The following is a 13274-nucleotide window of genomic DNA, read 5'->3' as shown; positions in this document are numbered from 1 at the left end:
ACAGACAAGAGGAATTCAATAGCTCCCGTGCTATGCAGGGTGAGCTAATAATCTAAGAAAGGAGAAATTATAAAAAAGTAGTTTATTCGTGAGCAATTTCTTCTACCGAATTTGGAGTGTATGGTTTTGTAGACTTTTTGCAAAATGGTATTGAGTTATCACTGATCTTAGTAATGAAGTATAACGTTATTGTAATAAAAACCTACTGTTTAGAAACGAATCATTACCAATTTGGGAAGAAGTTTTTCCCAAGTCTGTACCAGCACGGAGTGTTTGTACATGTGACTTCACCACATTTTCAAAAATGTACACACAATTTTGGTTTTGTCAATATATTGTCGATTACTTCATCTATTCTTTGGAAACAGCTTAGAATAGAACAAGTCAACGGGATAATTTATCGTTATTTCTGAATGAAAAAAGACTATAATTGGTTGAAAAAGTCCAGTCCAGTTTGTACTTTGAAATATCGGTAATGGTTGAAAATTCTTCCCCAACTTAATTAACCGACTACTGGTTAAAATAACCATTCTTTGTTTATTTGAAACTAGCCCAGAGAGATAATGTGCCTGTGTACATAATTAGCAATTCAAGCTATGGGCTTGTTGAATATTTGGTTCAAATTGTTAGTGTTTAAATTGACCAGTAATGTATCTTGAAATAAATATGTTTATAAATAATATGTATTTTGTCTTTCATGCGCAACATAATTAATTGACTATGCAGGTGTAACAATTGTAATAATCGTAATTAGACAATTGGACACCCTTTTTTAAAGGTTAATCTGTCGATGTATAAAACGGAAGCCGTTCGGCGCCCTCAGAATTTGGCGCCGTGGACACCCATCCCACCCTCAAAAGCAGGGCCTGAATGACTTTCGTGAATTGCGATAAGGGACAATTGTGTTATGTAGCCTAAAATTCCCAACATCTATATGATCTTGATTATTTGCTTGAATCCATGTTTCCGTCAATCAAATATTAATGGCCTCATAAACTCCAAGCCCAAGTTCCTAACATGATCAATAAATGATTATAAAACAATTTACACGGTAGCTTATGTACCTAAATTTTGTTAAAAGCACATTATTGGCATTTTATTGATGAATACATACATAGATACTTTCAAGTGACATGTTGACAGCTCTACATGCACAGTTTAATTGGATTCTTGAGTGGACCACAATTTAATGATTGCACGCACAAAGCAATAGTTCGACAAGATTTATCAGCGTCGACTTCAGGTTCGGAGTAAGTCGTAGTAAAGGACGGGGCACCAGAGGTTAGTAGAGTAATGAGTTTTGAAAATCCTATCCGATCCAATCAGCTTTTCAGATTGAAAATAAAAATCCTTTTGACACGATCTGTTTGTCGGAGTAAAAAGGAAGCCTAATGTATGCAAGACTTGACCAATTCTCAAATCTCAACATGACTGATTGATATAATAACTAGTAGATTGTTGTTGACATCATTTATGAGTCACATTGTAAAGATCTCTTATTTTAAATAAGTGACAAGAATGAGTCATCCCCCATTTCTTGAAAAGTTACATTACCATAACTTGCTTAAAATAAAGGTTAAATACATACATCAAAAATAGATTAATTACACATATATTTGGTTTAACATAAATTTAAGGTTTCATGATATTAAGTAATGATTTCATATTTAGAATTCTGATTTCTTGACAGTTTCTGATATTTTTTGTAGAACTTGCAGACATACTTTATTTAAAATGCCACCCATATTCCGGATGTAATTAAAAAGTGTTAATGCTTTTTGTTGGAAATTGTTGCCTGGATAAATCTACATTTCTCACTAGTTTAAATCGAAGCTCACATTTTCCATGACTTCGTCTGTCTGATCGAGTGCAAGGTTAATCTGCATATTTGTCAAGCTTTCGTCCAACTCTAGTAATTCTGCTGCAATATTTTCATATGTAACTTCTTCCTTCCGGATCTTGGCCAGAATGTCGTCCCTGCTGTATGTATGAAAATGTACAAGAATACAAATTATATAGTTAGTAAAATTATAATGGTATTCACGTTTATTTTCGTGTCCTTAGTATCGTAAAATTGTTTACGAAGTGAAAGAAAGGGTCAAGCTTCGTAAAAATCGTTATCTCAGTAACGTGATTTTTGCTGACAAAATCCCGTAACCGTCGTAACATATTTATACTAACAAGGGAACATACCGAGGTGTCCAACGAGTTAAGGGTCGACACCTATACCAAAATGACCACAATACATGACTTATTAAACAAACTGAAGGAATTTCCGTGTAAAATTCACTTTTCGTCAAGTTGTGACGATATTTGTGACGAGCGCATGACCATCGGGTTGCCAGCGGGAGAGGTCGGCCGCTAAACGATCAGGTCGAGCACAGAGAAGCGTGGTCGTCTTCACGTCGTCTTCAGAGATTTCAAATTCTTTCAAATTTTGAAAACATCTTGAAATTGTTGAAAAAATTTTGAAATTTTGAAATTTTGAAAAAATTTTGCAATTTTGAAATTTTGAAAAAATTTTGCAATTTTGAAAAATTTTTGCAATTTTAAAAAAAATTTTGAAATTTTGAAGAAATTTCAAAATTTTGAATGTCAAGATGTTTTCCAAATTTGAAAGAATTTGAAATCTCTGAAGACGACCACGCTACTCTGTGCTCGACCTGATCGTTTAGCGGCCGACCTCTCCCTCTGGCAACCCGATGGTCATGCGCTCGTCACAAATATCGTCACAACTTGACGAAAAGTGAATTTTACACGGAAATTCCTTCAGTTTGTTTAATAAATCATGTATTGTGGTCATTTTGGTATAGGTGTCGACCCTTAACTCGTTGGACACCTCGGTATGTTCCCTTGTAAGAATACGAATGATACAAAAGCATCATGAATACCCTCAATATCCTATGAAATAAAATATGTGAAGAACTTACTCTCCTTCTCCTTGCTCCAATTGTGTTTTTAATTGTGCCAGTTTTCTATCAGTGGTTTCCCCATGGTTGGACAACTGATCGCGAAGTCGTTGCATTTGCTTGGGTATAAAATCGTAAATATGTATGTACATGTTTGCAAATTTGCGATCTTTATTTAATAAACCTACCAAAATTTCAGTCTTATATTTTCCTGTATCTTTAGATTGAGAAGGGTAACTCTTCCATAATTTTGTTGAAAGATACTTCCATAATTTTGTTGAAAGATATGCCTGAAAATCAAGATGTAAATTTAGTAAATTCAGTACCCGAGCATTGTTGAGAATTGTTTTGTAGGTCAATTTTGTATACATTTTTGTACGAATTTGCTAAATTTGCGAATGATGCCAACTCGTATTGAGTACCCCGAATTACGATATTATTAAAATAATTATTTACCACACCGACACCAGCAACAACTCCGATCCCAATCCCTGCAGCAATTACGAGTGGTCTCATTATTGGACAAAAATGCGAACACTGCTTATATAGTAATGAATAAGATGTAATATGGGTTTTTAATTGTTGAAGTATTATTACAGGAATTTTTACATAATGCAGAATATGTATGTATAACTCGTGTAACAATTTTACCCGTGAAAAACATCCACGACCAATTTATTAATTACTTTAGCAAGAATTAGTATTTCTTAGATGTGAACTTGTCAACTTTTACGTATCTATGAATCAGCCGGTTTTTTTGCTTTGTGGCATGTTGATGTACATGTGTACAATGCTGATCACGCATAGTACAATTATTGACGTAATGGGAGCGTACATTAATAATGTGATGGATGTAACCCTTAAGGCAACCTATCCGTATTGCATATTAAATTCTAACTTGAGTTTGCCGGACACTTTAAGGCGATTGTGGGCAAAAAGTTGCACATACTTTACGTACGGTACCTGAGTAGATGCAAGTTCGTAAAGTGAAGGTTACGCCGATATGACTCAACACAGCGTTTTCCTGTACGAGTGGATGGAATTGCATGGAGTGTGTGTATGTATTTATATATAAGAATTTCTTTAACAGGGTGAATGTTGAGCCACATTTTAGTTTTTCCTTATGCATATTATAATTGACGCGTGTGATGTACAATGTGGACAGAACATTTGATGTTAAGTGTACCATGAGTTACGCCATTAATTAATTTCATATATGTAAATTTAGACTGAATTCAACTTTTTTGTGAACTTTGTATGTTTATTGTATATACAAATTTTATGAATTTATATAGTTTATGGACAACAATAATAGCTTACATTGTGCATTTATGTATGTACATAAATTTTATTGCTATGACTATGGGTATATTTTTGTCCTACATTTAATGTTTCCAAGAAAACAATTACTTAAATAAATTGAAATTAATTAAGATTGATTCAGTTTAATTAAGACATGGGTACCTAATTAGAATTCATAGTAATACTAAAGTTATTCCTCGAATAAATTTAATGCCAAAATTAACCATTATTTTAAATTTATTTTTAAACAATTTTTAGTATTTAGTATTAGTATTTATGGATGGATGTATATACATATTAATCAGTAACATATGACATTTGTTACGTAATATCTATTTAACACTCCTAACTTCCCAATATTATAAATTTCTAACCGGTCTATTTTGTTTATTTTATTATTTTCGACAAAAGGAGGAAATAATTTGTATAACAACTCTTCCTTAATTCATAATTATAATTTTTTGAAATTTAATCATTTGTCTAAAACAAGATCTCTGTGCGTTTTGTGTTTTAATTTTGGTTTAATTTCTGTTGCACTTTTTCTTCATTACGGTAGTCGTGTCGATGAGGATATGGGTTAAAAGCTGCATTTGCTCTTTGATCTTCCGATTCATACATTTTTTCCCGATTTTTGCTTTTGTTCCCTTTAATCTGCATTAATGCTTCCTCTAACTTGCTTATCTCTGCTTTGCGTATTTCTATTTCTTCCTCTAATCTACCCATTTCATGGATATTTTTCCATTCTTTTTTTGCCCGTCTGCTGCGGAGATTCCTTTTTTGTGTTTTGGAGAGCGTTGAGGGTTGGAATTTCTCCATATTTTATGAGTTCTATTTACCAGTGATAATCCAAGGAGATAAATATATTCCAAAATGGTTTGGTTGGATTGCTGTAAACTGGCCCGAGTTCCCAATTAGAAAATATTTGTAAAATGGAATTTTCTACTTGAATAAACAAGATAAAAAAATATATGCAAATAGCGGTTAAACTTCTTACCTGTAAAATGCGTATGCATTTGTACATTCAATGTTATCTTGTGTTCGCAAGGATTGCGTGATATATTCTTATAAATTCTATTTGCATACATACGTCAATCATGTTATTGTTTCTAAAAATATGTCGTTGTGCATGTACGGTCCGTGAATTGAGTGTTTCCGAGGAAGCACTAAATGTTTCCTAAATTGGGGGTTCTTTCAAAACACGCCAATATTTCCTAAGTCTGGGGTTTCTTTCGAAACACACCAAACGGTTTTCTTTCGGGTTTCTTTCGACCGTCCCTAGAGAAAGATGAGAAGATGATTGAGCCAAAATCTCCAAAAAGGTTGCGATTTATACGATTTGGGCCTAATCTAGGGAATGGTAAAGATTTACAATAGTAAGTAATCTTGAAAAAAGGTATTTTGTTGGTTGCTAAGAATTTTAGAAAAGGGATCTGGATTTGTCCTTGATCCCATTCTTGTTCCTTTGTGATATTTCCAGTTTCCTTTACCTATTCTTCGACTGTGAGGAAGGAAATATTTTCTACTGAGGGTATGCATGGACCGGGATATATGTACGTAAATACATATCTTAAATACATATGTATACATACATACATATGTAAATACATATGTATACATAGGTAGACTCTAATGCATCCGGTAGTCACATAAATATGTGCACTGTATTAACTTTGCAATAATTCCCTACGGGATTGGTTATAGTTTGATTCTAAGTGGTGGTATAGATTTCATTATCACCCCACATTATTACGCCGCAACAATCGATACTACCGATGTTGGTAGTCATATAGTATATGTATGTACTCCGGCGAGTAATTACACGTAATGATTAAATACCGGTTACCTAAGAGTGTAGTCATTTTTTGGCATGTAAACTCTTGGTCAATCTAATGACTGGATCACATTAAGGGACACTAAAAAAGAGATCGAATCAAGAAAACTCTTCACTCAATTCATTACTAACCAAGAGAACTTTCTTGCAGTGTTTATGTTTAGATATTTGCTTTTGAAAAGTTCCAGCGTGCCTCATACCCATGCTCACCTGTAGCTTTCACCTGTGTCAATAAATGTATTCAATACTCTTATGATGCAAAGGTTCCGAATGGTGTTAACCTGTTTTCATAACTCCACTGAATCAATGACGATGTCCATTGTTCATGTATGTACTTGAACTTATTTCTGTGACGGTTCTTCCAAGTATGAATTACGGCATGTTACACGTGTTTAAGTGATGTGTAAACACCTTGATCTACTAAAGATGAGCTGTTCTGTTGTACTTGTTCATTGCAGGCTGAAGTTCAAGTATAGTGAAGCAAGTAAATTATTATTGAACAACTAAATTCAGACGTTGTTGCCCAAATTTTAACAGTGAATATCAACAACAAGCAGTAACCTACTATCACTTACTAATAAAACAGCAAATGTATGTACTTGCTCCTTGACCAGTGCGAAAATTAATTTTCTGCGTGGAACGCGCTACACTTTAATGTGGTACATTTATATGGAAATACTCCAAATATCTAATTAAAATAAGAGGTAAATACATTCCTATTTATCGTAAATGATCGCAATGGAACTTCCTCGAGTCCCAATAAGTAACCAAATTTCATCAGTTATGGACATATTTGCACATTGCATGATATCATTGATTCTGGAAAATTTAGATGTGGATTTGAATCTTTCACATCCCACATTACTTATATTCGAACCCAAACAAAATTTGACAATCGGACTAAACGAATCCTACATATTCCCTAAATTCATATTTCAACGCACTACCTTTTTTAGGAGAAAAAATCCAAAAAGGTTCTGCTGGGTAAATGTTTTCCCTACAATTGGAAGAATATTTTATAGGGGAAATTTCCTACTTTCGCATTTATTTCCAAGTATTAGAGGATCCATTGGGCCAGTTTATTTCGTTTGGATAGCGAACCAAAAACAGAGAATCCAAGATCAATTGGACAAAATCTACATGCGGATGTTACAAACCGATCTAAAGCATATGGGAAATAGGGAGTTCTGCCTTTTCGACAATTTTCAAAATATCTATCATTTTAACCGTTATCATCGACAAGACAGGGCCCACAATCCTAACCCTGTCCCACTCCATCTAATTCACAGATTTCCGAGGTATACTGAATTCTTTTGTCATAAAGATAATTCGACGGATTGCTTCTATCAAATTGATGAAATGTCTGAACTTGTGGCGACCACATTTAACAAATATTTCTGGATTTTTACCCCGTGGATGGACGTGATTTGGGGTGATCTCGAGTACAACTTATCTTTTCGTAAAATGCACACTAAACACTTCTTTCAAAATTCCCAGATAAACTGGATAACTCTTGCAAATGAGTCAAAATCCCTTGACGAATTCATTGCCTACACCATTTTAGCCAATACATTGCAAAATATTTCAATACCTCAAAAAATTGCCTTTAATGAGAAATATTTTTACCATGGATCAGCTTCTCTTCGGAACTCAAGAGGGAACCACCAAATTATTAGGTTGGCCACGAAGTCTTGTAGTTTCATATCGTGCTACGACATTAAGCAGGAACTGTCCTATCAAGTATTTTCTAAGCCTTTCGATATATACACGTGGATTGCTATTTGCCTCGTGGTAATTATATTTATCGTAATGTCCTTCCTGACAACTTGGATGGAGAAGGATGACGTACAAAATTTTAAGAGCGTCAAAAATAATGCAGGTGTGGAGGACATTGTCATCGTGTCATGCTTTGTACTTTTGGAAACCTCGTTTTCTCAATATATTAGTCGGGCTATTCCTACCAAACTTATTCCCGCTTTCTGGTTTTGGATTGTATGTTGTTCCGCCATTACATCAATGTACAAAGACGTTTTTATCGCGGACGTAATACAACCGTATCATCGAAACCCATCCTGGTCAAGTATCTACGATCTGGAACCCCTTGGATTTAAATTTTTACTACCTGTAACCAGATATCGAGATCTGGACCTATTGTACGCTAAAGGAATTCCTATCACTACACTGCTAGCTTTCGAATTTTCCTCCCAGGTGGCTCAGTCGGCAAGATACGAGGGTAATCTCAGCAGGCTTTTAGGATATAAAAAGGTCGCTAAGGCCCTCATGGTGGGTGATCGGACCGTTGGGAAGATATCGTTCACAAGCCAAGCTCCTTCTCGTATTTGGCAAGAGCTACACTACAAATGGCCGTGGGATCTTTACACGAACTTATCCAAATGTCAGGAAAAGTACGTTTATTTGGATAACACCGAAAATATAATGGAAATTCTGCCCTTCTTAAACGATAACAAGGACGGTATAGTATTCATGAAAGGAGCGGACGATAAGTTCCTATCGACGCATATGGGTTTTCAGGTGGACTACACCCATAGAAAGAATTTTGTGTATGATCAGTTGAAGAAGTTAGTAACTTGTGGCATTTATGACTGGTGGAAAGCGTGGTTTAAGATAACCAAGCCGACGAAGCTATTTCCTCATTATGCAAACTGGACTAAACCAGTCTTAAATGAGTTGGAGAGGAGAGACTTTATGTCGAAGTTTACTTCGTTGTGTAACGTTTGGGCGATTTGTTGTGTTATTTGTACATCTGTATGTTTCATAGAGATCCGGAAAAAGTTGTTGCATGAGATAGCTATTTGGACTTATCGAATTTCGTTTCAAGTTAAGCTCAGGTTATTTCAGGAACAAGATGCTTGATGCGATTAAATACGCAGATACACGTATGCAACTTGATCAGCCACAAGAGATCAAACTTGAAACGTATACAATTTTGAGTTAAATTGTGATAATAACTTACATCTAGTCAATTTGTAGCATACATAAATATTGCAATGAGAAATAAATACATACAAATTGCAAACAAAAATATTTGTTAACTATTCATGCGATCATTTTATGACTGATATTCAAAAGGGTGGTTTCATGATTCAAAAAATAGCTATGTCGACATTGACACTCGATCACACGATAATTTGCATTACTTAATAATTTTTAAATTCATCACACCGATGCGACATGCATTTGCATATGTCCCTTAACCTAGCTCTGCTAACATATGTTAAATATTTGTACAGAATGAGAACCACATAAAATGCGTGCATGGAAATATTTATTACAAACACATTGGATATATGTGCATACCTTATGTAAATACGTACATGTTTAAAATTTTAGTCAAACTTATGTAACCATCACACGGACGCAAATGTACTTGTGTTGACATCTTAATCTGTTTGAAATTCCAGTTACGAAGATTTCGCAATATGAAATTACTCGCACAAAATGTTGGCCTTGTAGACATTTTCACTACTCCTAGACAGTGCATACAAGACACGTGGATAGGTCCACTACTCAAATATTTAAACACTGTTGAATTCTAATATATTTTGTTTGTGAATGTGTATCCCAAAATTTATGCGCAACACAATGTTTATCAGGTATTCCCAATACTTACACACACACAGTTACGTATGTATGTAAATATATACACACATTCAAACATATTTACATGTGGTCCAGCTCGTCACTTACATATTTACCTACGTATGTAATTTGACTCTCATACAATACTAAACAAAACCGGTTGGACATTATTCCTAAGAACCAAGTAGCAAGTAAGCCGTGGTCCACAATTCTTTGGAAATCGCGTCTCCCATTGAATCGTGTATGACGTCGCTTTGCCAAGTAAACATGTTTCTACTAAAATGATAACCTGCTACAAACAAATCTTCTCTGCAGCTGCTGTGTTTATTGCAAAAAAAATTCGCAATATATACTGCCCCGTTAGTCAAATCGCACGTATTCTTTAAAATCTTCTCAGCATCTGCACATGCAAAAAATTTGCAATAAGCACTGTCCCACGAGGCAATTCCGGGTCACTACATAGTTTCCCAAAATTTGTAACTGAAAATATTAAATTCTGATATTATGAAGACATTACATTCCTCAGTTTTATCCCAGTGTTTACTCCTCCTAATTTCCGTCGAGCAAATTTATTCGCAACAATACCCAATTTGCGTAATTGGTGGTGGAATTAGTGGAATCACGATAGCAAATTCATTACAAGAAAAAGGCTACGATAATGTCATCCTATACGAGGGGGGATCCCGTTTCGGCGGGAAATTAGACACTTACCGGTCCAAAGACGAATACGGCGACACCATCGTCATAGAGAAAGGCCCGATTCTCTACTCTGATCAAATGACGTACATCGTGAAACACATGAATCGCGTAAACTTAACAACGATCCCCTTCAATATTCATGACCACGCCCTGTTCAACCCGAAAAGTGGTGTCATCTTCCCCCGCCTCGAGTTTAGTGCGCAACTTACCGCCAAAGTGCAACAGTTGAATAACGAATATAAACGTTTTTGGAACTTCTTATCCGAAGAAGCGCTCGAACTGGGGTATAATTCTCCCGCTTCTAAAGCGAAACTGGAGGAACTTGCGACACCGATTGAGACTTGGTTAAAACAGCGAAACATTTCCGAGCTGCTGCCCCTTTTCGGGGTAATTTTGACCTCTATGGGGTACGGAGATGTGAAAGATACTCCCGCCATGTATGCGCTGAAATTTATTATTGCGGATGACGCGGAAAACTTTTTCAAAATTGGCGGGCCCTCATTCACAGTTAAGGAGGGATTTGATACTTTTGCCGAAAGAATGGCGGCCTCTGTGCAGAATAAAAATTTAGGTTGGAGGGCGGTCGATATTAAGCGAAATCGGGACAAGGATGTGCAGTACGTTACGTTTGAAGTGAGCGCGGGAAATATGAAGTCGCAGATTACCCAGATCTGTAAAAGGACGATATTAGCTTTTCCGCCGTTGATGAATAAGTTGGCGGTTTTAGTGAGTGATTTGAGTCATAAGGAGAAACAGGTTTTTAACCAGGTGAAAATTATGAAGTATGTTTCGAGCGGGAATTTAATACCGAGTTTGAATCGGGCCGTGTACTCGGGGCTGGTTCCGGAGATTGGGTACGACTATAACAGACATCTTTTTCCAAAGATGATCTATCCGCAGGGGGATGGCGGACCGGTTGTGCTGGTAAAGCAGAATAAAGGGGTAAGTTGAGATATTTATTTTAAAAATGTGATTTCTATGGCAAATTATTTTATGGACATATTTTCTGCCTGGAAACAAATAATTTGGAAACATTTGGGCGTACTCACTCAACTTTCTCATGACTAAAATTAGGCATAATTTGGGAGGTTTTACGAATTTTGCGAGATTTCGCAAAACCATTTTTTTTAAACCCAAAGCATGTTTTAGAAAATTTACCGAAAACTTGACCCTGACTTTATTTCGCAAGATTATTCATCCTCTATTAAATGCATTAAAAATTGCGGATACCCAATTAAAATAGGATAACAGAACTGAACAGATTTTCAAAAAATATATTTTGCGAAATCTCTTATGATATAAACTTTTTGAAAATTTGTAAAATAAGTGTATACATACATATGCGAAATACACAAGACGTTTGTTGAAATACCAAATTTTAAATTTAAAAATTGCCATTCTTCCAGGAACGTCTCTGCTACAATGCGTACTCCTGGATTTATGGAGATTACACGGAACCCGCTACTGACCAAGAGATGAGAATAATGGCCACAAAATTGAAAACCACGCTAAAAAAGATTCATCCCTTTTCAAAAACGTTATACATGAAGACGACCGAATACTTTCCCCACGTGACGAGCGACTCGATTCGAAATGGATTTTACTCCGATTTTGACTCGATTCAAGGCGATGGTGGCCTTTATTATGGGACCACCTTGTTAACCCTGGAATGTGTGAACAATGCTATCGAGCTTGGGGAAAAATTGGTGGCAAAATATTTCTGAGAATGATGATCTTGCCAAAATTTTGAAATGCTTACATGTGTTTGAGACTTGGAAATATTTACATAAACATAACTAGTCTACGAGAAGGATATGTATGCACATATGTAATGTAAATACCTATTATTATTGTATTATTTCTTACCACCAAATTGTTAGTGTGTACAACTTTAAAGTCTTAATGTTTAAACACCTAAGACATAAACTTTGCTATATTTTGTAAATGTAAAATAAATAGTAATCTTTCCGGTGCTAATGGAATTTACGATATAAATATATGTTTGAAAATATTAGAACGATATACATACGTACATATGTAAAATTTTTATCTATCGAGTTGATACATTGCATATAAAATATACCAAACGGGTACAACTTCCACGTCGAATGTCCATAAATACTTACGTATTTGTCTCGAATGAAAACATGCGAAAATTTAAATATTTGCGAAGCAGATGACAGTTGATTTAATTTGGATGATATGCCAAGTTTGTTAGGGATGAAAACGAAGGTTTTTACTTAAAAAATTAAAACCCAATGAGTGTGATGAGTTTTAGGAGGTTTCATTTAGGTTTCTTACCAACAAATGCGGCAAATATTTCTCGCAACTTTAACAATTGGTTGTGAAACAAATATGTCGAATTTATTGCTAATAATTTAATGCATAAAACCCCTGGGTTGTTATTTTTTTTAATCAAAACCCTGCTTTATTTTCGAACAATATTGGCGTTGACTTGAGCCTTGTATTTATCATACATATGTACATACCTATAAATATGTACTAGTTTAAATCTAAAGTAGGAATTCAAATTATTCATTAATGAGCTTAAGTGTGAAAGTAGGGATATGTATGCAAATATGGGTAAACCTGTGCATACACAGAATTACTGGAGAAATAATTATTTATTAAACTTAACAACATTATTGTTTGCACACGAGGAAAATAACATTGTTCCCTTATCAAAAGCGAATGCTAATAAATCCCACTAAATTCAGAGTAATGGTACATAAGTGGATCAACAGAAAAGTCTTTACGTTTGTAAAATTGAGATAGCATCATATTTTCAAAAGGGCCACATTATTTTCAAGATAGCAATATGTAAGTCCTAACTGGAAATTATTATATTCGCTATTGGACAAGGAATCCATTCCACTTCCAGTGAATTTTATTACCATATGCGGCTTTACCAGATTTTTTACAGTTCTGTATTA

The 13274-nt window shown here is 35.0% G+C and overlaps 2 protein-coding genes across 7 annotated transcripts; one reads left to right on the top strand and one right to left on the bottom strand.

The window, feature by feature from the left end:
* Nucleotides 1-1061: 1061 nt before the first annotated feature.
* Nucleotides 1062-3694, bottom strand: LOC110855302. Of its 6 annotated transcripts, none has more exons than XM_035856075.1 (5): nt 3561-3694; nt 3279-3446; nt 3098-3199; nt 2931-3028; nt 1062-1980 (listed from the first exon to the last, which is right to left on the bottom strand). In XM_035856075.1, the coding sequence occupies exons 2-5, from the start codon at nt 3423-3425 to the stop codon at nt 1818-1820; spliced, it is 510 nt and encodes a 169-aa protein (XP_035711968.1). In that variant the 5' UTR covers nt 3426-3446; nt 3561-3694; the 3' UTR covers nt 1062-1817. The 6 variants fall into 6 exon arrangements, with proteins under 6 accessions (XP_035711968.1, XP_035711971.1, XP_035711970.1 ...); XM_035856078.1 differs by having other exon boundaries at nt 3366-3446; nt 3561-3692; XM_035856077.1 differs by having other exon boundaries at nt 3279-3400; nt 3561-3688.
* A 6318-nt stretch (nt 3695-10012) lies between these two features.
* On the top strand, nt 10013-12363 carry LOC110855299. The gene is made up of 2 exons (XM_022103721.2): nt 10013-11283; nt 11748-12363. Exons 1-2 carry the CDS (start codon nt 10147-10149, stop codon nt 12063-12065), a joined length of 1455 nt encoding a protein of 484 aa, XP_021959413.1. The 5' UTR covers nt 10013-10146; the 3' UTR covers nt 12066-12363.
* Nucleotides 12364-13274: the final 911 nt, after the last annotated feature.

This window comes from Folsomia candida, unplaced genomic scaffold (assembly GCF_002217175.1).
Source record: "Folsomia candida strain VU population unplaced genomic scaffold, ASM221717v1 Fcan01_Sc012, whole genome shotgun sequence".
Classification (NCBI taxonomy): domain Eukaryota; kingdom Metazoa; phylum Arthropoda; class Collembola; order Entomobryomorpha; family Isotomidae; genus Folsomia; species Folsomia candida.
The sequence above is the reverse complement of the archived record's forward strand: the minus strand, read 5'-3'. Positions and strand labels throughout refer to the sequence as shown.

Coding starts and splice junctions, on each gene's coding strand:
- LOC110855302 (XM_035856075.1), bottom strand. CDS start 3,425: ATGAGACCACTCGTAATTGCTGCAGGGATTGGGATCGGAGTTGTTGCT. Junction 3,029..3,097: donor AATATAAGACTGAAATTTTG/GTAGGTTTATTA, acceptor TTTATACCCAAG/CAAATGCAACGACTTCGCGA. Junction 1,981..2,930: donor TTGGAGCAAGGAGAAGGAGA/GTAAGTTCTTCA, acceptor TCATACATACAG/CAGGGACGACATTCTGGCCA.
- LOC110855299 (XM_022103721.2), top strand. CDS start 10,147: ATGAAGACATTACATTCCTCAGTTTTATCCCAGTGTTTACTCCTCCTA. Junction 11,284..11,747: donor TGGTAAAGCAGAATAAAGGG/GTAAGTTGAGAT, acceptor CCATTCTTCCAG/GAACGTCTCTGCTACAATGC.